Source organism: Nyctereutes procyonoides, unplaced genomic scaffold (assembly GCF_905146905.1).
Source record: "Nyctereutes procyonoides isolate TBG_1078 unplaced genomic scaffold, NYPRO_anot_genome, whole genome shotgun sequence".
Taxonomy (NCBI): Eukaryota; Metazoa; Chordata; class Mammalia; order Carnivora; family Canidae; genus Nyctereutes; species Nyctereutes procyonoides.
Window position 1 is genome coordinate 11,973,794 of NW_026575036.1, and position 24,698 is coordinate 11,998,491.

The 24,698-nt window shown below is 37.4% G+C and overlaps 1 protein-coding gene across 1 annotated transcript; it reads left to right on the forward strand.

Annotated features, from left to right (window-relative positions):
* Positions 1–2,061: 2,061 nt before the first annotated feature.
* Positions 2,062–24,657, forward strand: SMCO2 (single-pass membrane protein with coiled-coil domains 2). Its single transcript, XM_055318517.1, has 9 exons — positions 2,062–2,186; positions 4,709–4,803; positions 6,137–6,141; positions 10,368–10,507; positions 11,915–12,064; positions 15,011–15,105; positions 20,482–20,534; positions 21,582–21,757; positions 24,459–24,657. The coding sequence occupies exons 1-9, from the start codon at positions 2,062–2,064 to the stop codon at positions 24,655–24,657; spliced, it is 1,038 nt and encodes a 345-aa protein (XP_055174492.1).
* The last annotated feature ends 41 nt before the right edge of the window (positions 24,658–24,698 follow it).

A 24,698-nucleotide genomic window follows, 5' to 3' on the forward strand; every position in this document is an offset into this window, starting at 1 on the left:
TCTTCAGGAAACAGATGAAACTGTCCGGATAGGCGCTGTGATGAAACTGGGCGGGTCACAGTGTCCCTCCTGAAAGAGATCAACGTTTTATTCTTCGTGGTCACACTCAAAGAAGGATGGAGCTAACTCACATCAAAGGTTCTAGTGTTTCCCTTTGCTTCTGCTTCACAGGGGTCCCCTTTGTACCACATCCACTGTGGATCCCCACCCTGGTTAAACACAAAGCACAATTTTGCCACAAAGTGGTAGACCAGGCCACTGGCTACCCAGATGGTTCCAAAATCTCAGGTTCCCAAAGTCTCTCTCTTCCTCCCATTCGTCATTTCAGCCATAATTCACCCTTCTAGGGAAATCCCTGCTACCCCTTCCCTTCTGTCTCCAGTCCCCTCAGGCCCTCAGTGATTCTCTCAGGCTCCTGGAGGCCAGGCCACCCTCTAGCGGAGGTTTTTTCCAGCTTGGTGGTGGGTAAAATCCTTGTGATTCCTGCCAATAACTAGGAGTTATATTTCATATGGATCCTTTCTTACAGCTTTTCATATGAGCTTTCTAGAACCTGTCTCACACCCCTCTACTCCCTTTCTATTTCCTTTCACCTTTATGTTTCTCACCACATCAGCATTCTAACAATTCACTCCACCGCCACCCACTAACACTTGCCTGTCTGGCAGGAATGAAAGTTCCCCTTCTCATATACAGCTTCTGGTGGTGTATAGTGGTTGAATCTTTAGGAAAGTAATCTGGGAATATTTTTCTTAAGTCCTTAAAAATGTATATACAGGGACACCTGGGTGGCTCAGTCAGTTGGGCATCCGATGCTTGACTTCAGCTCAGGTCATGATCTCAGGGTCATGGGATTGAGCTCCATGTCAGTGAGGAGTCTGCTGGAGATTCTCTCTCTCCTCTCTCTCTCTTCCCCTCTCCCTGCTCAATAAATTAATTAATTAATTAATTAAAAAAATCAAAATTGAAAAAGCATATGCGCTTTGGCGGGCCTGAGCTGAAGGCAGCTAAGTGACTGACTCCTAGTTTCGGTTCAAGTCATGATCTCAGGGTCCTGAGATCAAGCCCTGAGTGGGGATCTGCTCTGAGTGTAGACTTTGCTTGGGATTCTCTCTCTCCTTCTCCCTCTCCCCTACCCTGCTCTCTCTCTCTCAATCTCTAAAAAAAAAGCCCAAAAACATATACATTTGACTCAGTAGTTTTACTTCTAAAGAAGTATCCTAAGTAAATAAAATAATATAGACTCACTGAGAATTACTAAGCAAAGATATTCATTAATATATTATTTATATTAGTAAAATATTAGAAATAACCTAATTGTCAACAATAGGAAAAGAATAAGATGAATCTCAAGTTCAGAAATGCAAATAAATAGGGATGCCTGGGTGGCTCACTGGTTGAGCATCTGCCTTTCCAGCTCAGAGCTTGATCCTGGATCCCGGGTCCAGTGATTAGGCCCCACATCAGGCTCCTTGCAGGTAGCCTGCTTCTCCCTCTGTCTGTGTCTCAGCCTCTCTCTATGTCTCTCATGAATCAATAAATAAAATCTTAAAAAAAAAGAAATGGGAATAAATACAACAGTATTAACAGTGGTTTTGTCTGAATACCTCCAGGGTATCTCTGGTTATCTGTAGGGTACCAATGATTTTTATTTCCTTCTTCCTCTTTTTCTATTTTTTACAGTGTACATATATACATACAATTAGAAGGAGATTATAAAAATGAAGTTCTCCATCTTCCTTGCCTGGCTCTTTTATATTGCTCTCTAATAGTCCATTCAAGGACTCAAAATACACATTTGCATCCTCCAACAACCCTCATGTTAACCAGAGAAGTCCTAAGGAACAGCCACACACAAAGACTTTCCTGTATATATATTTGAACAGAGAAATCTTAGAGCTTACTTTGGGTCCCTTACAACTGATGTCCAGTTTGAGACAGAGAAGGGTTAAGGCCAAGATCCCTGAAATATACACCAGTGTTTCAGGGTGGGGAATGTAGTTGCCAATCCCGCTGTGAAAATCCTCTTGTCACCATCATTGTCCCTGCAGTGCTGAAGAAATGGCTCTTCCAAAGCTAAGTAACGAGACATCTCTGCAGATGAAGACAGCTGGGAAAGAACAGTTGACTGAGAAAAACAATGGCTTTCTCCACAATATGGACATGGCCGAAGGTGCAATGCAGAAGTAAGTGAAGCCTGGCCTCTCAGGCGCAGTTTCTGTGGTCCTGTCCAGAGACTTCCTCAGGACAGTAGTATGGAAATAATGAGATTGCCAAGTTCAGGGATGGGGTTGACAGTCTTCTCTACAATCTTTCTAATTTGACCTCATGAATACTTATTGAGACACTGAAGGGGCCTACAGTCGTGAACCAGGTGGATATCAATTAAATAGAAACGGTCAAGGCTCTCATTTCATTTTGCAAAAATACTTTGATTGTTTTGTGCCTTTATTACCTTTGCCTGCAAAATATACAAACCATTTACAATACTTTCTAGAGTAAACAAAGCACAAAATGTTCATATACATTCATTTGTTTATACATGATAAAAATACGTTCTAATATAAACCAACGGTTAACAACCTTTTTATTTTATTATTTTTTTAGATATTTTATTTATTTATTCATGAGAGACACAGAGAGAGAGAGAGAGGTAGAGACACAGGCAGAGAGAGAAGCAGGCTCCATGCAAGGAGGGACTCAATCCTGGGTTTCCAGGATCACACCTTGGGCCGAAGGCAGCACTAAACCGCTGAGCCACCGGGGCTGCCCAACAACCTTTTTTTTTTTTTTTTAATTTCTGGATTTCTGGGCTCCTTCTTTTTTTTTTTTTAAGATTTTATTTATTTATTCATGATAGAGAGAGGCGGGGGGCGGGGGCAGAGGGAGAAGCAGGCTCCATGCCGGGAGCCCGACGCGGGACTCGATCCCGGGAATCCAGGATCACGCCCTCGGCCAAAGGCAGGCGCCGAACCGATAAGCCACCCAGGGATCCCCCCCAACAACCTTTTTAAATAGTAATAAATGTATTAAGTAAAAGACTTTCCAGGATCCTCCTCAAAAAAGCTATTACAACATCAAAGATGTTTTTAAATGCATTTATAATTTATTAATAACAGTCATATATACATTGGAAACTTTGAGCAGTGTTCAGTTAATCAAGCAATCCATAGAAATGTTCAGAAATTCCAAAACCTCTTTCTATGCAAGATATGTGAAAGTGTCCCCCACCTCAAGGTTCAAAACCCAGAGACTGGAAATTACTGCCGTAGACCTCCAACACAAATTCATTATGATTCACTCAGAAGTATATGTGAGTGTATGAGCATATGAGCATGTGTGTATGTGCATATACACACACATATGCACTCCAGAAAATAACAGTAGTCCAATAGGAAATGGGCAAAGGTTATCGACACACTTACCATAGAAAAGGAAATATCAATGAGTTTTATACACATAGGCAAAGATGCTTAGTCGCATGAATAAAAAAGTTTAAAACTAAAATGAAATACCAGTTGAAGCATATGGGATTGGCAAAGATCAAAAACTTTAGTAATACATGGTTGTAGGAAAGGACTGGAAAACAGGCACGCTCATCATTTTTGCTAGAAGTATAAAATGGATTTAAGCTCTTTATGGCATACCTTGGTAACATCTACCAAAATTTAAAAAATATATATCTATTGACTCAGTAAATCGATTTTTAGGGTTATTTAATAGATATACTTGTACACATGTACGTTGACACCTAGATGTGTAAGGATATTCATTACAGCATTGTTTGTAGTAGCAATTAACTGGAAACCATCCATATATGCATTAATAAAGAACTCATTAGCAAATTAGTGTATGGGCCCACAAGAGAATACCATATAACCATTTTAAAAATGAGGCAGGGGCACCTGACTGGCTCAGTTAGTTAAGCGTCCGACTCTTGATTTCAGCTCAGGTCACGATCCCAGGACTGTGAGATCGAGCCCCACATCCTGGCTCCATGCTCAATGGGGAGTCTGCTGGAGGATCTCTCTGCCTCCCCCTCCCCTTGCTTGTGGTATCTCTCTCTCTCTCTAAAATAAATAAATAAATCTTTGAAAAGTAAAATAAAATAAAATAAAATGAAGCAGCTCTATATGTGCTAATATGAAATGGACTCCACGAGGTTTTTAAAAACCTCAGTGTGTATAATATCCTCTCATGTATATTTAAAAAGACAAATATTTACATTAACATGGCTACTGAGTTGGGCATAGAATCTCTGTGGAAGAAGAAAGGAGAAAATAGTAAATGTGGAGAGTATATCCAGGGGCTTGAGATCAGGAAAATATCGCAAACTTACTCCATTCTGCATAGTCTTTGAACCACATGACACTTTTTTACTCTACTTTTTAAAAAGGGTATTTATTTACTACTGTTTATTTTACATAAGCATTTGTGCACAGACAGCTACACAGCTGCAATGGCTTTGGAATTTGAAATCTCACTGCTAAATCACTTATTGATTCAGTCAGCAAATCCTTACCCAGCCTCTCTATTCCTGTTTTGTGCAGTGTACTATTCACACAGAGTCAAATCAGTACAGAGGCAGCAGGTGCTCCTGGGGGCCGGAAAAGATTCCAGTGTCCTCCCTCTAGAAATGTTTAGGGCAGATTTAAACTGTATACCTAAGACCTGATAACAGCACCTGTTTTGATTGTGTGGTTTGCAGTTTACTAAGGGAATTTACCAAAATGGACCACATCTTGGACAGATCAGATGATGGGGACAGCATTTTCTCCAAAAAGCCTCAAACTGGCTTCCTTCGTGGGACAGAGACTACAAAATGGGTAAGAGGGAGACTTGTTGCAGTGGGTGAAGAGGGGAAACTCACATCTCCTATCTGGACATTGTAAGGAAATATATAAGGACTTCCTTATAATGGGTGCAGGGTGTTCAGGGCTTGAAACCAGGAGGGAGGTAGTATCTCATCTGAGGTCTGCTGTTATCCCATGAGGGACTTGCTGACCTTCCCACACAAAAACCTGTGCATTATATGTTACTTGGGTCTTTGGGATTTGTGAAAAAACTGTGACATTTTTCACCTTAGAGCAAATTGCCATATGTCAAATCGCCCCCTGCTCACAGATTGTCTTCCAACAGGAAGCATGAGAGTGATTTAGTTACTCCAATTTAGTCTGAACATCTCTCCATCTTTGAAATTCACTCACCTGGCTGACATAGAATGGAGGAAATTTCAACAAACACCTGAGATTTTCCTGGAAAGGGTTTTTGTTTTCGCCACCATTTATATCAAAGCAGAGGCATGCTAAGACAGACTCAGTTGTTAGTGATGAGCAAATCTCTCCATAGATTCCCCAGGCCACTGATCCTTGGTTTCAACCAGTCAGAAGAACACAAAAGAAGGATAGAGTGGGAATGTCCATCTCCAAGCTGATGCAGCCCCCAAAGGAAGCTCAGGATTGATCTCTTTCTCTACTTCTCCTTTGAGTATATATTTTGGATTCAGAAATGGCTAATTCTGTAAATCCATAGAAAGAAAGGCCATGAAAGAATATTCTAAGCCGGACCTTACCTTCAAGGACTCTTCAGGAAGTAAACAAAAAAAGAAATAGAAAGGGGTAGGTAGAAGGCATGAGAGGATGGAGATGTGGAGAATAGATATAGTGATACAGACAAAAAGCAAAAGGAGAGACAGACAGATAGACAGCTTCTATGGAAAAAAAGAATAATAGGAATTGATTTAGAAGGGGAGACTTGGGATGGGGGTTTTAGGAAGCCTTAAGGTGAGAAAAGGAAATAGGGCAATTGAGGTATGAGGTGCTATGATTTTAGGGAACACAGGAATTGAAGGTATTACTCTATAAATAGTATCATCTGATTGGGATTGGGGGGAGGCTTGTCCCTGGACTCCAGGCAAAGGCTGCTACCATTAGACCCACTTTGCCAGGACACCTTCCCTGCACGCACAGCATAATGTGACCTGCTGAATCCTGCCAGGCAGGGAACATCACTTGTTGACTCGGTTCAGATCAGAATAAGTCTAATTAGAGAATAAAATTATTCACTCTAAGAGTTTACCAAATAGTCCACATTCTCAGTGTATAAGGCAAAAAGACTATTTCTTACAAACTTCAAGACAGGGTATAAGGTTTACCAAAAGGATTTTGGCTATATTTCTTTATATCAATTTATTTATATGGCAAATTGTACAATCATATAAAAATAAATCACATACAGCTACTTAATTAACATGGGGACTAATAAACTAGGCTCTTTGCCAATAAAAGGACAAGTATATGCCTTCTTGGGAAAGAAACAGATTTCTTATTCTCTGAAAGTAAACCAAAAGATCTTTAATTTGCATAATCTTACATTTGTTTTTTTTATGAAACCATAAGATTTAAAGGTTCAGAAAAAAGACAAGAGTTAACAGAAATTTTTAAAAATCAGCTGGCTTAATTAACAAAATAGACTTTAGCCAGGCTGTCAAAATTGCCATATCTAACCATCAAAGCCCCCCAAATATTTAGAAATGAATATTTTGCTCTGGTTTCACATTTTCCAATTTCTGGCACTACTATGTATAGTGCTGATTTTGGATGCCAGATGAGTGAGTACACTTTCCTATTTCCTGCTTTTGTCTGCATCTCTCCCAAGCATTTGCCTACTTATGTATTAGGTATTTGCTTACTTATGTAGACTTTTTATTTATTTTGCTTTCATAACTGGAAGTTTGTACCTCCCAATCCCCCTCCCCTACTTCACTCCTCTCTTTGGCAACCACTAGTTTTTTCTCTGTATTTATAAATCTGTTTCTGTTTTGTTTTGTTTACTCATTTGCTTTGTTTTTTATATTCCACATAGAAGTGAAATCATATGGTATTTGTCTTCTCTGTGTGACTGATCTCACCTAGACTAATACCCTCTCGATCCATCCGTTTTGTCACAATTGGCAAGATCTCAGTCTTTGTTATGGTTGAAAAATATTCCATTGTGTGTATATACCACATCTTCTTTATCCATTCATCTATTGATGTATGCTTAAGTTGCTTCCATGTCTTAGCTATTATAAATAGTGCTGCAGTGAGCATAGGAAATCTATTTATTCTAAACCCCATTTTGAGCATCCACCATGTTCTAGGCACTGCAAAGAGTGGAACATACCTCTTTCTCTATTTATTTAAAATCCTTTCCCCTCAGTGAGCCCACACACTAGTAGGAAATCAGACAAGAAAATGACTATTTGTGATAAATCCATGCTAGATGTAGCAGGTGTGCTACAAAGTACATGGCTGATGCTATACAGGCAGACAACCAGGAATAGGAAAACCGAATTTTGAAGAATAAACTGGATGGAAGAAAAGCATTTCAGAAAGGGACAGTACCTACAAAGACAAAAGGACCAAAGGGAACTTGTGTTCTGAGAGAGGAAGGGTGAAAGAAAAGGGGTGATGAACAAGTGAGCAGCAAGATCACTAAGGAGATGGAGATCGAACAGGATGCAGGCTGGGAGCCAGGATGCCAATAGGAGGCAGAAGTGATGAGGACCACAGAGCAAGACACAGACTGGCAGCCATGAAGATGGAGAGAAAAGGATACAGGTTTAAAAGATAAGTGTTATTGGGCTTGGACATCAAGTAGATGTGACATGAGTGATAAAGTGGGAAAGAATCTCTCTCATGAAAACATAAGGACTCCTTTCAGGGTTCCTGCAGAAGCATCTGGATGAATAGGGGAAACATATGTAAAGATGAGAACCTGGACAAGGTGGAGGGGAAATATGATGAGTTCAGTTCTTTGCTTGCTGAGTTTAAGGTGCCTATGGAACACTCAAGACAGAGACATATGAGCTTTTCAAAGAGCTACACAAAAATGGAAAGTAATACCCTCAGGCTTTGTATTTCATGCAGGAACACTTTGTTTGTTATTAAAATACACACACACACACACACACACACACACACCCCTCTGTATTTGTTCAATCCTGCAGCTTTTAAAAAATATTTGATTTCTACTTCCTGACTTTTGACTCTTTTGTGGTGTACTAATCATTATAGTAAACTGATTAATGAAAATGAGAAATGTCATTGTAGGTTTTTTGGACATAGAACTCTGGAGATGATCTGGTCCCATTTCCTTCTTACAGAACAGGAAACTGAGCTTTAGAGTGGTTAGGTGGCTCAATATACACAGGAGTAGAACAAGGCTTAGAACTCAGGTCCTCCATATCTGATGAGGTGTTTTTCCTTTATATCACAATATTCCTGATGCCTTTGAATACCTTGGCAAAAGATTAGGTGGGACAAAATTGACATTGTGAATGCTTATTATTCACAAAGAAGTAGCTAAGATATAATGGAGTTATCTAGTACATGAAAATTTAGCCATCGTTTCTTCATCTGTAAGTATGATAATAACCCTTACCTCAATAGTAAGGTGCCACTGGATTGTGGAAGTGACAGTGGTAGAGACTAGTTCTTAATGTGGATCCAAGGACTAGATAAGATGAAAACAGTCACAGTCTTAGAATCAGAAAACCTACTTCAAGCTCTAGTCTACACACTTACTGGTTTCCCAAGGTTGCTGTAACAAATTGCCACAAACCTAGTGGCTTAAAACAACCCAATATGTATTCTCTCATAATCCTAGAGGCAGAGGTCTGAAATCAAGGGGTCAGTGGGGCCATGCTCCCTCTGAACTCTATGAAAGCATCCTTCCGTGTCTCATCCAGCTTTTAGTGGCTCCAGGTATTTCTTGGCACGTGGCTGCCTCTGTCTTCACATGATCTCCCCTTCCGTGGAGGTGTTTTCTGCCTCTCATTAGGACACTTCTCATGGATTTAGGACCCAGGTAATTCAAGATAGCCTCATCTTAAGACCCTTAACTCTTTACATCCACAAAGACTCTTTTCCAAATAAGTCACATTCTCAGGGGCTTAGCATTCAGACATGGCCATATCTTTTTTGGAGGGACCATTCAACCCACTGTACCGTAGAACCTTGGGCTAATTATTAATATGAATGACCTCGGGGATTTCAACACCTGACTTTATCCACTTCAGGTCTATCATGGGAATTACAGGAAAGAAGGCACATGAAAGAAGTTTGCCAAGAGTTGTGTGAATGTTAGTTATTACTGTTGACATGGTCAGTAATTTATCCAGGCATTTCAATAACAGAGTGATCTGCACTCCAACTTTTTCTCCTTCCAGTTTAAAAATAGTTCTGCCGAAACACATAAATTTCAGACCAAACTTCTTCAAAGGACAGCTAAATGTTTCACAATGTAGTTACTAAAGAAATGTTCAAAGATAAACTATTGTCAGCTGTGTGCATGCATAGAAGTGAAATATCAGAAAATGCCTTGAATGTTTTTCTAGAACAAGGCAAAGAAAAGAAAGAAAGAAAGAAAGAAAGAAAGAAAGAAAGAAAGAAAAAGAAAGAAAGAAAAACTTCGTGGGTTAAACTGATAAAGTAGGCTTTTCCACTCTTATGACTCCTTATTATGAAAAATTTTAAATAAAAAGAAAATTTAAATGAATTATATGAAGATCAATATATTCTCACACTTAGATTTTAAAATTGTTACTGTTTGTCACATTTGCTTTCTCTTTACATGTGTAGATAGATGGAATTTTTTGAACCATTTAAAAGTAGGTCAAAGAAAGCATGAGACTTTATTCCTGTTTATTTTCAGACAGCATTTCTAAAAATAAAGACTTTCTTCTACATAACCAAGATTCCAACATCACATCAGGAAAATTAGCAATAATTCTATGATATAATCTAATATCCTCAATTCTCTGAACATTCTAATTTTTTCAATTCTTCCTCAAATGCCCATACTTTTATTTTTTTAAGGTTTTTGTTTTGTTTTTTGGTGCCAAAACCTGGCAAATGCCCATGCTTTTATTTATTTTATTTTATTTTTTATTTTTTTTTGCCCATGCTTTTAAAATCAGATCCAAACAAGGTCCATGCAATGCATTTAGTTGTTATATCTCTTTAGACTCAATATAAAATAGTTCCATCCCCATTTACTTTTCCTTGACATTGACTTTTTTGGAAACCAGTCATCTTGAGTGGAGTGCTAGTTTCCATGGTCAAGTGGAATTCTGTTACTCACCAGCACTGAAAAGAGCTCTGCATGAGAACACTAATGTTCTACGTGTCTCTGCCCCAGCCTTCCTCTGTCAATGGAGCAGGAGGGCATGTCTACTTATTTTATAAATGCATTAGAAGGCTCCTACCTCAGAGAGGGTTCTATATTTGCCCTCCAGAGAAAGGGGGATGAGTAGGCTAAAGAGACCATCTCCTCTTGTGATAACCCTTTATTTTCTGCTTTACTTCTTTGATAATCTTCCTTAGAATACATTGGAGCTGGAGGCTGAGCATCGTCAGGATGATGAACAGAATGAACAGAATGAGCAAGAAACAAATCAGGTTCAACATGAGGATCCTCACGTATCCACATCTTTGCAGTTCTCAGAGGGGAACATCCCTGAACTGTAAGCCTTGACATATGCAAAACGAATTACTCAATATTTTGTAGGTATAATACTACATGAAATAAGTCAGTCAGAGAAAGAAAAATACCATAGGATTACACTTATATGTAACATTTAAGAAACAAAACAAATGAACAAACAAAAAACAGTCTCTTAAGAGTATAGAGAACAAACGTAGTCGCCAGAAGAGAGGTGAGTATAGAGGGATAAGTAAAATAGATAAAATGGATATAGGGTACACTTATTGCAATGATCACTGAGTAATGTATAGAACTGTTGAATCATTACATTGTACAGTTGAAACTAATTTAACACTGTAAATCAAACTTCAATTTATTTTTTTAAGATTTTATTTATTTATTCATGAGAGACACACACAGAGAGAGGGAGAGAGAGACAGAGACACAGGCAGAGGGAGAAGCAGGCTCCATGCAGGGAGTCTGATGTGGGACTTGATCCTGGGACTCCAGAATCTCGCCCTGGGCTGAAGGCAGGCACTAAACTGCTGAGCCACCCAGGGATCCCCTCAAACTTCAATTTAAAAAAAAACAGTATTTTATGGAGAAAATGAAATTTAGCAGAGAACTTAAGGAAAGCCTGGAAAATTTAAAATCCATGTATGTCTTAAACCTTTAAGCACTCATGTGCACAAGTAACTATATACACATTCCAGTAAGAATATAGAGTAATGAGACACCTGGATGGCTCAGTGGTGTTGAGCATCTGCCTTCAGAACAGATTGTGATCCCAGGGTCCTTGGATCAAGTCCTACATGGGGCTCCCCACAGGAATCCTGCTTCTCCCTCTGCCTATGTCTTTGTCTCTCTCTGTCTTTCATAATAAATAAAATCTTTTTAAAAATGTGGACTAAGGATATTTCTAGAGATGTAGGCAGAGCCATGGGTTTCTTTTTCCCAGCCCTTCTTTGGAGCCTGAAATTAATGCATATATCGTCATTCACAGATAATTTTCTAGATATGAAAAAAATTATCAATAAAAATGTATTATTAAGTCCTTGTAGATTCTTTCCATATTTCATACCTCTCTACTCCTAAAAAGATGGAATCACTGTCCTAACATTCATTAAGATAGTGTAATTCTCAACATTCACTCCATGCAGGGAAATTAAAAATACATCATTTTTAAAATTAAATGTAAGATACATTTTATTATCTCCAGCCTTATGAAGATCTGCTAAAATGGATATTATTTTTTTTAAATGGATATTAAATAAATGCTCAAAACTTTTTTTTTTTTTTTTTGAGGCCTAACTGCCTACCTGGCACATTTTAGTGGCAGGAAATGAATCAGCATACCAACCTGTCATTCAAAGGAAGAAGGTTTGGGGCCATTTGAAGATGTTTACCATTTCCTACCTTAAAGCTGATCATAATAATATTTCTGCAGGAGTCAGGAGAACATGTTCTTCCAGCTAAACCACTGGAATACACAGATGGGACTACAAGTGAAAGAACTTAGAGCTGATCACACAGACTGGATAGAGAAAATTAATAATATTGTACAAAAAATAAACCTAACAGAGAACACAGTGAAGAGGTAATTTAGGGTGCTGGGTTTTGTCAAAAAATTCTGAAAATTTTCGTAGCCTCAGAAACTCTTGGTTTAAGGTGGTAAAATCTTTCAGGAAAAGTCTTCAGAATAAGAAGTACCAAGTCTTGGATTTAGAAGTCAATGTCACAAAATCTGAAAGTGTATATCAAAGTTATCTGCATTTTGGCTCTCTCTTTTCTCAAGGAAAGGACTTCACTTATAGGATCTTTTTTTGTAGCTATGTTAATAGTCATCAAAGGAAGGACTTCAAGTCCCCAATAACTCTTGAGCTTTACCCAGTATTGTCCAAAGGGATCCAACCAGCATGACATGAAAAAAGTATTTAAAAGAATGAGTGTTAATGCATATTTGAATTTAAGTAAGAAATTTTAAGATGAAACAGAAAAGATAAGAGTAACTGTTATTTATGTAGTCACTGGTATAAAAAGAACAGGCTTTGAGTCAAAGGGATTCCTTCTATTTGTGTTGTTTATGTTCAGGGTACAGACGTATCACATTTTGTTAGATTTATGCCTAAGTTTTTAATGCTTTTGGTGCCATCATACTTAAAATTTTTCTAATCTCTAATTATTGATTGCTAGGCTATAGAAATGCAGTTGGTTTTTGTATATTGGTCTTGTGACCTTGCTAACTTCATTTATTAGTTCCAGTAATTTTGTAAGTTATTTGGGATTTTCCACATAGATAATCATGTCATCTGCAAATAGAGGGAGGTTTATATCTTTTTTCAATCTATCTTTTACTTCTTTTTTACTACCTTATCATATTGACTAGAACTTTTAGTATGATGTTGAATTGGAGGAATGACAGCAGACACTGGACATACTTACCTTGTTCTCAATCCTATAGAAAAAGCATTAAGTGTGATGTGAAGTGTTTTGCTGGTTTGGGGGGTGGGTTGTTTGTTTTTTGAGATTGATAAAGTGTTTTCTATTATTAGTTTACTGAGATATTTTTTAAATCAGGAATGATACTAAATTTTTTCAATAGCTTTTGCTGCATCTATGAATGATCATGTTGTTTGTTTATTTGTTTGTTTTAGTCTCCTAATATGGGAGATTATAATGACTGATTTTTGAATGCTGAACCAGCCTTGAATTCCCAGAATAAACTCAGCTTGGTCTTTTTATATATTGTTGGATTCTGTTTATTAAAGCGGAATTTTTGGATATGTTAATGAGAGATATTGGCCTTTTTCTTTCTTGTAATGTGTTAGTACCAGAAAACTTGCCTGATAGAAAAAATTGGGATATTTTCCCATTTGTCCTATTTTCTGAATAAAATTGTGTAGAACTGGCATAATTTCTTCTTTATATGTTTGATTTAATTCACCAGTGAAGCCATATTGCCTGAGTATTTCATTACAGTAAAATTTTCAACTACAAATTGAATTTCTTTAATGATGTATAGGGCCATTCAGGCTACTGAACTCTTGGGTATATATCATGGTAGATTGTATCTTTCAAGGAATTTGCCCATTTCATCTTCCCTCAGCCTTTCCAAATGGTAACATTTTGTCCAACTCTAGCATACCATCAAAACCAAGAAATTGACCTTGGTATTTTAAACAGAGCTTATTCAGATTTTCCAGTTATATGTATTCTCATTTTTGCATGTAAATATGCATACAGTCCTGTGCAATTTATTATATGAGTAGTCTTAGAAAACCACCACCACATCAAGATGCTCAATCTACCCTTGCACAAGACTCCTCTGTTTTACCCCTTTTTAGTCACACCTATTCCCTCTGGCCCTCCCCTAATCACCAGCAATGACAAATCATTTCCACATGTCTATAACCAAGTTATTCCATAAATGTTATCAAGTGATGCATTATGGATCCCATTGAGATTTATTTTTTCATTCAGCATAATTTTCCTGAGGTTCATCCGAGCTGTTGCTTGTCTATCAATAGTTCCTATCTTTTGGTTGCTGAGTAGTATTCCATGGTATAGATATATATACAGAGAGAGTTTGGTTAACCATTCACCCATCAAAGGATAAGTGTGTAATTCCTAGTTTCCAGCTATTATGAATAAAGCCACTTTGGACATTCATGTACAACTTCCTGTGTGAAAATAAATCTTCATTTCTCTGGGATAATTGCCCAAGAATGAAATGGCTGGTTCACGTGGTAAGTCTGTTTTTAGTTTTGACAGGAAGCACCAAGCTATTTTCTGGAGTGGCTGCCCATTTTTACATTCCCACCACCAATGTCTGAGTGACCCAATTTTTCCACATCCTCATTAGCAGTTGACATTATCGCTATTTTGCATCTTAGCCATTCCGATAAATTTGTAGCAATATATCTTTGCAGTCTTAATTTGAATTTCTCTAATAGCTAATGGTGCTGAGCATCATTTCACATATTTGCCATCTCTGTTTCTCCTTAGTGAAATGTCTGTGCATGTATTTTGCCTATTTCTCAATTGGATAGTTTATTTTTTTAATGTTGAGGCTTGAAAAGCTTTCATATATTCTAGACATAAGACCTTTACCAGATATTGACAAGCAAATCCATTTAACAGAGTTTTTGGCCAAACTAAATCTTTAAAGTTTCTATGAGGTCCAGTTTATCAATGTTCCCTCTTATAGGTAGTATTATTGGTGTCAAGTCTAAGAAATCTTTACCTAGTTCTAAGTTCCAAATATTTTCTGTAGGGTTTTTTCCTAGAAATTTAGCTAAGCTTCCTTCCATTTTAATCTTTTAAATTTTCTGCTTCTATATCCAATTAGGCCTTACATTTCTTTACTATTATATAGATTAGTGTTTTTCTTGCATTGCTTTTGTGACATCCCATTCCAACACCCCACTACTCAAGAGTCCTCTATGTAAGAATAGGATTTAATTCTTGAAAGATGAAAAAAAAACCCTATTGGGTGATTTTTCTTCATCTATAGGACTTAATCAATCTCTTGGTCTATTTGCAGCTTACTAAATGAGGTGGTGTCCTTGGAGGGCCAAATTGAAAAGCTGGAGTCACACCAGGACCTTGACCCTGATCAGGGGGCAAACATTGAGGTAAGCTGGAGGCTTGGAAAAGACAATCTGGGAGGTTGTGAAGAGTTTGCCACCATTCCCACCCCTTCTATTATCATTTACCAGGTCATAATAAGAATTAAACCTATCTTTTGTCACAAGGAGAGGTGCTCTCTGGTGGTGCTCCCTGGTGGTCAGTTCTGAGCACCTTTCATGTGGGATCCACTCCTTCTATTCCCTGATGACACAAAGAGGCTAGACTTTTTAGTTCTACCTACAAACTCAGTTCAATAGGCTTATATCTTTATGCCATCTTAAGACAATGATGGGTATCTTAAGAAAAGACTTCTCTTCCTAATATTTGTATCCTGGCACCTAAAATTCAGAGAAGACATCCAGAATTAAATATTTGTGAATAACATCCTTAAAATGTAAGAGATATATTTGTCTTCATCTTTGATGCCTTCTTGAAGAGTTCTTATATTGATTTTCATGAGCTCCAGTTTTTCTGTTGTTTTCTTGCCTTGCGCTTCTGAGACACTCTTTTCTGCGAAAGGTTTACTTTCCCTTTTTTAAAGAGTCTCAAGATGTTATAAAGGTAGTTACCAACTTTGGATAAGAATTCGACTTTAGAGCTCTGGCTGATAGTATTTTTAAACTTCATGCCTTTGGAAAAAAAAATCTCTAAGAATGGAAAAACCTGTGTCTTGCTACCTCCTCTGCTTTAGTTCAAGCCAGAAAGCTTAAGTGACTTTTGGAGGAAATAAAGAAGAAATGTCTCTTTTATTGTAGGAAGGTAATGTTTATTTGGACCCTTCAGATCTTAAAAGCCAGCTACAGATCAGCACAGATTTAACATGGGGGGGGGGAATACTTTTAACCATGCTTTAGTACAAAATTTTGAAGCAGCAACCTCATTTTGAGCTAGTTGAAAAGTCAAGAGTTTTTTCACTATCCTTGGGCTTTGGAAAGTGCAAATTATGAGAAAAGAGAAGAGGGCAAAAGCCAAAAAATATCCTGCCCTGCAAAATTTCCTCTAAAAGTCAGTAGTGTCACAGGTATGTGGATTTCAGTAGGAGGTAGGGTTAGTGAGGGATGGGTATCATAAGAATGGGGAGAAAGATAGAAGAGCACAAAGATAAATGAAAGTGAGATTTAAAAAAGAAACCATGGGCAGCCCGGGTGGCTCAGCGGTTTAGCGCCGCCTTCAGTCCAGGGCGTGATCCTGGAGACCCAGGATGGAGTCCCACGTCGGGCTCCCTGCATGGAGCCTGCTTCTCCCTCTGCTTGTGTCTCTGCCTCTCTCTCTCTCTCTCTCTCTCTCTCTTCTCTCTCTCTCTCTCTCTCTCTGAATAAATAAATAAAATCTTTTAAAAAATAATAAATAAAAAAATAAAAAGAAACCAACAGAGGCTTAGGATAATATGAAAAGGGAAGGCATGACAACTACATATGGAGATTCTCTGTCCTGGGGATGCACAGCTTTGTATGCACTTTGAAAAATAGCATGACTTAAAACTATAAACAATCCCATATATCCACCAACTGGTATGTGGATAAAGTGTGGTACATGTTATATGATAGAATACTACTCAGCAATAAGAAGGAATGGACTTCTTACTCATTCAACAACATGAATGAGTCTCAAATGCATTATGCTGAATGAAGCGAGCCAGATCCAGAAGCTTACATAACATTCTGAAAATGGCAAAACTATAGGAACAGAAAAGAGGTTAGTAGTTGCTAGAGTTGTATGCACAAAGGGAGGGAGGACAGACAAAGGAGCACAGGAAATTTGGTATAGATGGAAATATTCTATATCTTGTGCTAATGATTATGTTGAAAACCATACACTTTTAAACAGTGAGGTTTACAGTATATAAATCATAGCTCAATACACGTGATTCTAAAACTGGACACAAGGTCCATCCTCAATAAGTCTAAAGAGTGATGGGAAAGGCTACATAAAAGCAAAGGCAGCAATATAATGAATTTAAAATTTTAAATATAAGCATTACAGAAGCAAAGTCAATAGCAATGGCTATAGGTTTCCTCCAGTGAAAGGAAAGTGAAGATTGTTAGATATGGAAACAAAAACCAAAGAGTGGGAAAATTAAAGGAGAAATAAGTTAATAAAGTTGAAGTAATACCACATGTATTGGCTTATTTATATCTCATGAAGAATTGGAGTGACTCAGAATGACGTGAAAGGGAGAGGAGGGAAAAATTGGTAAAATCACTTTAAAAACACACACACAGCAGAAACAAATTTAAAAGGTAAGATTAGGAAAGGACTTTGAGGTGGCCTTGACTGTTGTCATATTTAACCCCCCAAATCCATGAAGCTTTCTGAGATCTCCATATCAACATCTAGACTTTCATTCTGTGACTGACTCCCATTATCTTTGATACAATTATCTTAGATAAAAACTGTGCAAAGATACTTACTATATAAATAAACCAGGGTACCAAGTAAAATGTGATTATAAGGTCATAGCTCCTTTCTAAATAATTAAGTCACACAATATAGAAGTTGGTGATTGATGGATTTAGTAAAAGAAGGGTGTAACTATACATTCTCTGGAAATTGTTTGGGGGTAAATGCTCGTAACATGTATCCAACCAGCACAGTGCCTAGCTCAAGGGCCACTTATGTAGGATGTGGCTAATTCTATCGTGTTGATTCAACTTAATGTTGATTTTGGAGATCAGCATCAAGAGCAGTATCAGGGCAACCCCGGGGGGCTCAGCCGTTTAGCGCCGCCTTCAGCCCAGGGCCTGATCCTGGAGACCCGGGGTCAAGTCCCTCCCTGCATGGAGCCTGCTTCTCCCTCTGCCTGTGTCTCTGCCTCTCTCTCTCTCTCTCTCTCTCTCTCTCTCTCTCTGTGTGTGTGTGTGTGTGTCTCTCATGAATAAATAAATAAATCTTAAAAAAAAAAGAAAAAAAGCAGTATCAAAAAAACAGTTGTTACTGAATCTCAGACTTTTTGATTATGAATGAGCTTTCTTCTAAAAATCTTCTCCAGGCAGCCTAGGTGGCTCAGCGGTTTAGTGCTGCCCTCAGCCCAGGGCCTGATCCTGGAGACCCGGGGTCGAGTCCCTCCCTGCATGAAGCCTGCTTCTCCCTCTGCCTGTGTCTCTGCGCCTCTCTCTCTCTGTGTCTCTCATGCATAAATAGATAAAATCTTAAAAAAAAATCTCCATTTTGTTTCAATTAATTATAACTTTGATTTATGCCCTTTTATTTTCAAGGAGAAGATTATGGAAGTTAAAAAGCAATTAGAAGAAATGGATAACAAATGTGTTCAGGTAATGACACAATGGTGTTATAATAAGGAAGAATATTGGTTCTTCAAGGGAATCTCAGATCTGGAGAATTTTAGTGAATGGAATCCAATTGGATAATTAGACTCAGAATTAAACCAGAAGGGAACTGTCTTTTAGCCTATACCTTCATATTCAGAGGCGAAAAGCATAACTCAAGAACATGACATGATTTGCCCAAATCTCTAGATGAAAAGACCAGTCTTGTTCTTGCTCTCCCAATTAAAAAATAAAAGTATGTGTATTTTTTCTTCTAACAAAAGCAATGCATGCTTATTTTAATAATTAAAACAGAGCTATTTCATATAAAAATGAAAAATAATGCTACTCCTTCAAAGGTCAACACAATAAATATTTAGTATATCTATATTCTTTTAAATTTCCCTATACATGTATTTACACGTTGTTGTTACAATTTTGTTGGGACTATATTATATATATATATATTTTTTTTTTTGCAACTTGCTGTTTTCACTTAGCATATTTCTTCAGCAACTTTTTATGCCACTAAATGTCATTTTACATTTTCATTGTTTATATAATGCAGGATTTGATTTTTGGATTAAATCCATTTCATTGGATAGTTGGGGCTTTATAATAAATCTTTCCCATTACAAACTATGCCTCAGAAATCCGTATCTTTGCTTGCTTTTTCAAGTTCTTGTTTAAGAAATATTTCTAGAAATGGCACCTCTAGCACCTTTCTTTCTTGAATCCCAGAACACTGTTCTTCCTGCTATAGCTCTGTCTTTCAAAGTATCCTACAAGTCTATTACAGATTAATGAAAAAACTTAAAGTTATTTACTCCTGACATATATATAATTGGCAATCATGTCTTAGATGGTTTGCTTTAAGCCTGTCTCTTGAACTTATTGATATAAGCTAATCAAAACCATCTGTTATCTCTACCTGATGACCTGCAGGAGATGGGAAGAAAACAGGAACCAAACATTTTTTGTTGACAGCTCTTTTGCTAAATTACAGAGTCCAAATATTCAAACTAACATAATGAGAACTTATATTCATATACTATAAATTTTAAAATATATAAAAGAAATATAATTTTCTTTTTTTCTCTGAAACATAGTGTTTCTCCAGCTAGTGTCTTGGAAGTTTTTGGTTTTTGAGTTTTTTTAGAGAGAGAATGACAGAGAACATGCACACGTTGGGGGGCTGCGGAGGTGTGCAGAGGAAGGAGGAGAGGGAGACAGAGACTCTTAAGCAGGCTGCCCATGCCCAGCATAGAGCCCAACGCAGGGCTTAATTTTATGACCTTGAGTTCATGACCTGAGCCAAAATCAAGAGTCAGACACTTAACCAACTGAGCCACGCAGGTGCCCCTAGTGTCTTGGAAGTATTTTAAGGCACAACGAAAGAATAATGAATAGAGGGCAGCCCCGGTGGCGCAGCGGTTTAGTGCTGCCTACAGCCCGGGGAGTCATCCTGGAGACCTGGGATGGAGTCCCACGTGGGATTCCCTGCGTGGAGCCTGCTTCTCCCTCTGCCTGTATCTCTGCCTCTTTCTCTCTCTCTGTGTCTCTATGAATAAATAAATAAATAAAATATTTTAAAAAATAAAAAAATAATGAATAGAGAAAAAGATGATTTATCATAAGCTGCTATTGTATAAATTAATACTTCTAAAATATTAAAAATAATTATACTAGTTTTTTTATTATGTCTCCTGTAATTTATCATGATTATATTATAGATTTGCTATATAAGTGGAAGAATTTTACTGAGTAAAGGTAAGTTTCAAAGAAGTCACTTTACAACTAAGTGATGTCAAAATGAGTGAGGTTTTATGTTATAAACCAAAAAAAATGGGGCTGGGTGACTCAGTCGGTTAAGTGTCTGCCTTGGGCTTGGGCCATGATCTTGGGGTCTTGGAATCAAGCCCCACATCAGGCTTCCTGATCAGCGGGGAGTCCGCTTCTCCCTTTCTCTCTTCCCCTCCCTCCCTCCTATGCTTACTCGCTCGTTCCCTCTCTTTTGCTCTCTCTCTCTCTTTCAAATTAATAAATAAAATCTTTAAAAAATAAACCAGAAAAATATAATTTCTATTTTACCCCAAATTGTGGGTGTCTTTTCAGGAAGATGTTTGTAATGAAGCTCATGAATTAAAGGAGAAATTCATTGCAAGAATAAAGGTACGATTTCACAGTTACACAAGCTCAAATGATGATAAAATGTAAATAAACGGAAAATTCTTTCTCTAGAATGTAAGAGTATGCCACCTACTGTTCTCTTTCTCTGTCCTTATCACTTTTTTCTCCCTTTCTTGGCCCTCTGCTTTGGACCAACAGAACATCTCACCATCATGTGTACTCCAAAGATCCCATAGCCCTGTGCTGCTTCTACATCTCCTCCATTTGGAGCTTATCCTCCATATTAACACATTACGTATTCTTCAAGGCTCAGCTCCATTCAAAGGATGGTGTCTGCAAATGCCATCTCCTCATACAGATCTCCCATAAATTTCACTAGTCAGAAAAATGATTCCATATCTGAACTCCCACAATATATTGATGTAAATGTGAATGGGTGAAAGAAGCAATGAATGAGAGAGTCAATCTGTTACTTGTTCAGAGGTGCCTAATCATCCCACCTATCTGGAGATGTCCCAGCAACAAACCTCAGCTACTCTATTTCATGATCTTATTTATTTTCTCTTTAGGATGTATCCTAATCTATAATATCTAATGTACATTTATGTTTAGTCGTTTATTGCTTGTCCCCCAGCCCCTATAAACATGCATGTGATTCCTTACCCATTTGGTTTAAAAATGCACAAGTAATAGAATGCAATAGAATGCATATTCCTTATCTATTTTGTTAACCACAGTATCCTAGAATAGTGCCTGGAATGAGTCAATATGTTTTGCATAGATGAACAAATTGAACAGATGAATTCAATATAAGGATAATTATCTTCCTACATGAATCCAGTAGTTAAAGATTAGCATGTGGGTTTCATTTAATTTTCTACCATGATGCTACCTTATTTTGTGAATGTGTAAGTCTCTTTCTACTGGGTAAGTATCATTCTCCAATGATCTCCTCATGTGATTCACATGAGATTGGCAATGTGGGCTCCTGAGATGTTCTGTAGGTAAAGCACTCTGCATCATCTACAGTAAGACTAGCAGACCTGTAAAATAATTTTTTAAAAGATAGCTGATTACTATTGTTTTCAGAACTTTTGCAAAGACATGACTCTGCTGAACACAAAGCTGGGGATGTACCAAAAGCAAGAAGAGAAACTAGACTCTCAGAGTCCTGAAGAAATGGGTATGGAAGGAAGTGAGCCCCTGCTTCCTCAGGTGGCACCAGCCCCATTATTGCAGAACACTGCTCCTGGCATTACAATGTGGTAAGTTAGAGAAAGGGGCCTTTGGAGCTGGACAAAGGCCCCATATGTATGAACCACAGTATGATGAATTTCTTCAAGGACTGACTAAACATCTCTTTTATCTTCCTTTATAAATTATCTATTCTTGTTTTTTAAAAGTCCATTCATTTATTGGAGTCATAGTGCTTTTCACATTATTTTCAGATATATATATATATTTCTTTATTATTGCTTTAGATAAATATGTATACATGAATCTTAAAGGATGGTGTCTGCAAGCTATGATGCAGCCACCTCCAACAAAGGAACCTACCTGCTAAGCAGATTTGAAAACCTTTGTTCACTGGACAGGATGCCTCTCCCTTGAATGGCATTAAAGAAATACATACGAGCAAATTCTGACTCTTTGGATGCCTTTCTGAAGATGCCACACCATCATATATACCTGGAGTAGTACCCTCCTCTAAGAAAACTTTTCTGATTCTTTACCCACCCCCTCCCACTACCAATCCAATTCTACCTCTCGTGAGTGCACTCTACATTGCACATAATCCTGACATAGAATCCACAGCCTATTCTTTACAGGTAATTTTTTTGGGTTTTACAGGTATTCTTTTTGGGGTGATGACAATTTCCTGGAATTAGATAATGGTAATGGTTGTGGAACCCCATGAATAAACTAAAAGCTGCTGAATTATTCACTTTAAAGGGTAAATGTTATGGCATGCAAATTATACCTCAAAAACCAAAGAAGTAAATGCCTTTTGATAATCACTTGATTGTGTAAAATGGGCAGATTATAATCCAGTTGATTATAATCCAGTTTATATACAGATTATAATCCAGTTGATTTCATCATATCATTATATTCTAGTTAAGACTGCATAAGGTTTGACCAATTTCTTGTGTAAGAATTGGACATATTGGTTCTGCTGAAGCATATTTATACATTATCTTTTTGAGGAGGTTGATTTTGCAGACTTAGTCAATCATTATGTATCAGTTTTGTTGTTTTGGGCTCAGAGAGTACCTCTTCCTGGTATAGTCCCCAATTCCTCAGTTCCCTTAGAGACCTTTCACAAACAGTGTGAACATTTTGGAAAAGATTGAAGGTCTTATGCATGGCAAGTCTTGAAAAAGAAATATATAAATAAACAGTATTAAAAAAGTCAAAGAATGTCTTTATTCTTTAAAGAATGTAAACTGAAAATGAATAAAATATTTAATGATACTAATATTTGGTTTCACACAGGCAATATGAAAGAAATTATTTTGAATTAGTACCCATGATGTTTCCCAAAGAAAAATGTCTGTACTTTAAAAAATAAATGTTACACATGTTCTTTTATCTGTTTAATAATAGAAAAGCTGAAAAATATTTTAAGTTATGTTGACTTGTAAATAAATATCAAACAATTCAGCAGTGTCAAAAAATAAATCTGAAAGATAAATAACTGAAAAGAAATAAGTACATAAATCTGAACCCAACCATACCTAGAGTATTCACTAAAGGAAAAAAAAAACTGGAATAATACACAACAAACCAAAAGAAAAAGAAAACAAAAAAAATTAGCACAAAAATAGGAAAAAAGAAAGAATGAACAAATGAAAGGAAAGAAGAAAAGAAAAAAGAAACAACTGAGCTGATGATATCACAGTGATGAGATTATAACTTTTTCATTTCTCTGCTTTCTAATAAAATGTGATGGGGTGCCTGGGTCACAGTAGGTTAAGTGACCAACTCTTGGTTTCAGCTCATGTTATGATCTTGGGATCATGGTATTAAGTCCTGCCCGGGAGTCCATACTCAGTGCAGAATCTGCCTGAGATTGTCTCTCCCTCTCTCTGTGCCCCTCATGCTCATTCTTTCTCTCTCTCTCTCTCTCTGAAATAAATAAATCTTTAATTTAAAAAAATGTGAAATGCAAGCAATTACTTGTGTAACTACTGAGAGACAGCCAGTGGCAATAATGCCATGCAACTTGGCTCAGGTTTACAGATTCCACTGAGTTGGATCACAAAATAAATCCATGGCTAACTTTAAGTGTGCTCTAAATTTTCTCTTCTGAAATATATTATTGATGGTAATTATCTCCCGGTAACTGGATTATCTGTGACACTTTTTTCCTTCTCTGTGTTTTTCTGGATCTTCCAGATCTTTTACCCTAATCATGCACTGCATTTGTAATTAGAAAATAATAGTGCACGGATTTAAAAGCAAATAAATAAAATACATCATAGATACAGCCTAGAAGGAGGAGTCCCTAAAGATTTGAGAAAGTTTAAGAGGATTAAGTCTGGTGCTAGGACAAAACTAGCGATAGGGCGAGACTCCATTTTTCACATTGCATTTTATATCCTCAGGAAAATCTAACTGCCTTTTCCTTTATTTCCCTCCAAGTCGGTGTCATGTGAGTCACAAGTGAGGTAAAGATGTCAATAATCTGCTAGAGTGTGAGAAGAGCATTTCAAAGGAGGCTCATAATTTCCAGGGTTTCATTATCTTATGGCTATAGAACTTTAGAATTCTAATCCCAGCCCTAGGATGGAAGTAAGTGTTCAACGACTCCAAGCTCCTTCTTTTGCAGATGTCAACTGAAGTCAAGAGAAACTCAGTTATTTTCTTGAAGTTCTAGAACTACCTGGTGGAGGAGCCAGGAGTTTCATCAGTGCTGTTTCTTTCAGAATGTTCTTAACACAGATGTGTTTTCTTTCCTTGTAGGAAGCGTGCACTGAGGATTTTCATCATATTTTATGTCCTCACCTTCACTGGACTTTCATGTTACATACTATTTTTCGATGCTACATTTATCTTTGAAAGCTTACTCCCCGCAATGCTCGGTCGCCGCAGAATGTGGGAACTACGGGAGATCATTGAGCCTTTCTTGAACTTGGAGGTGGAAGACTTGTTACCCTCCTAAAGATACAGAAGTTACTGCTACTCTACTGACTTTCTCCTTAA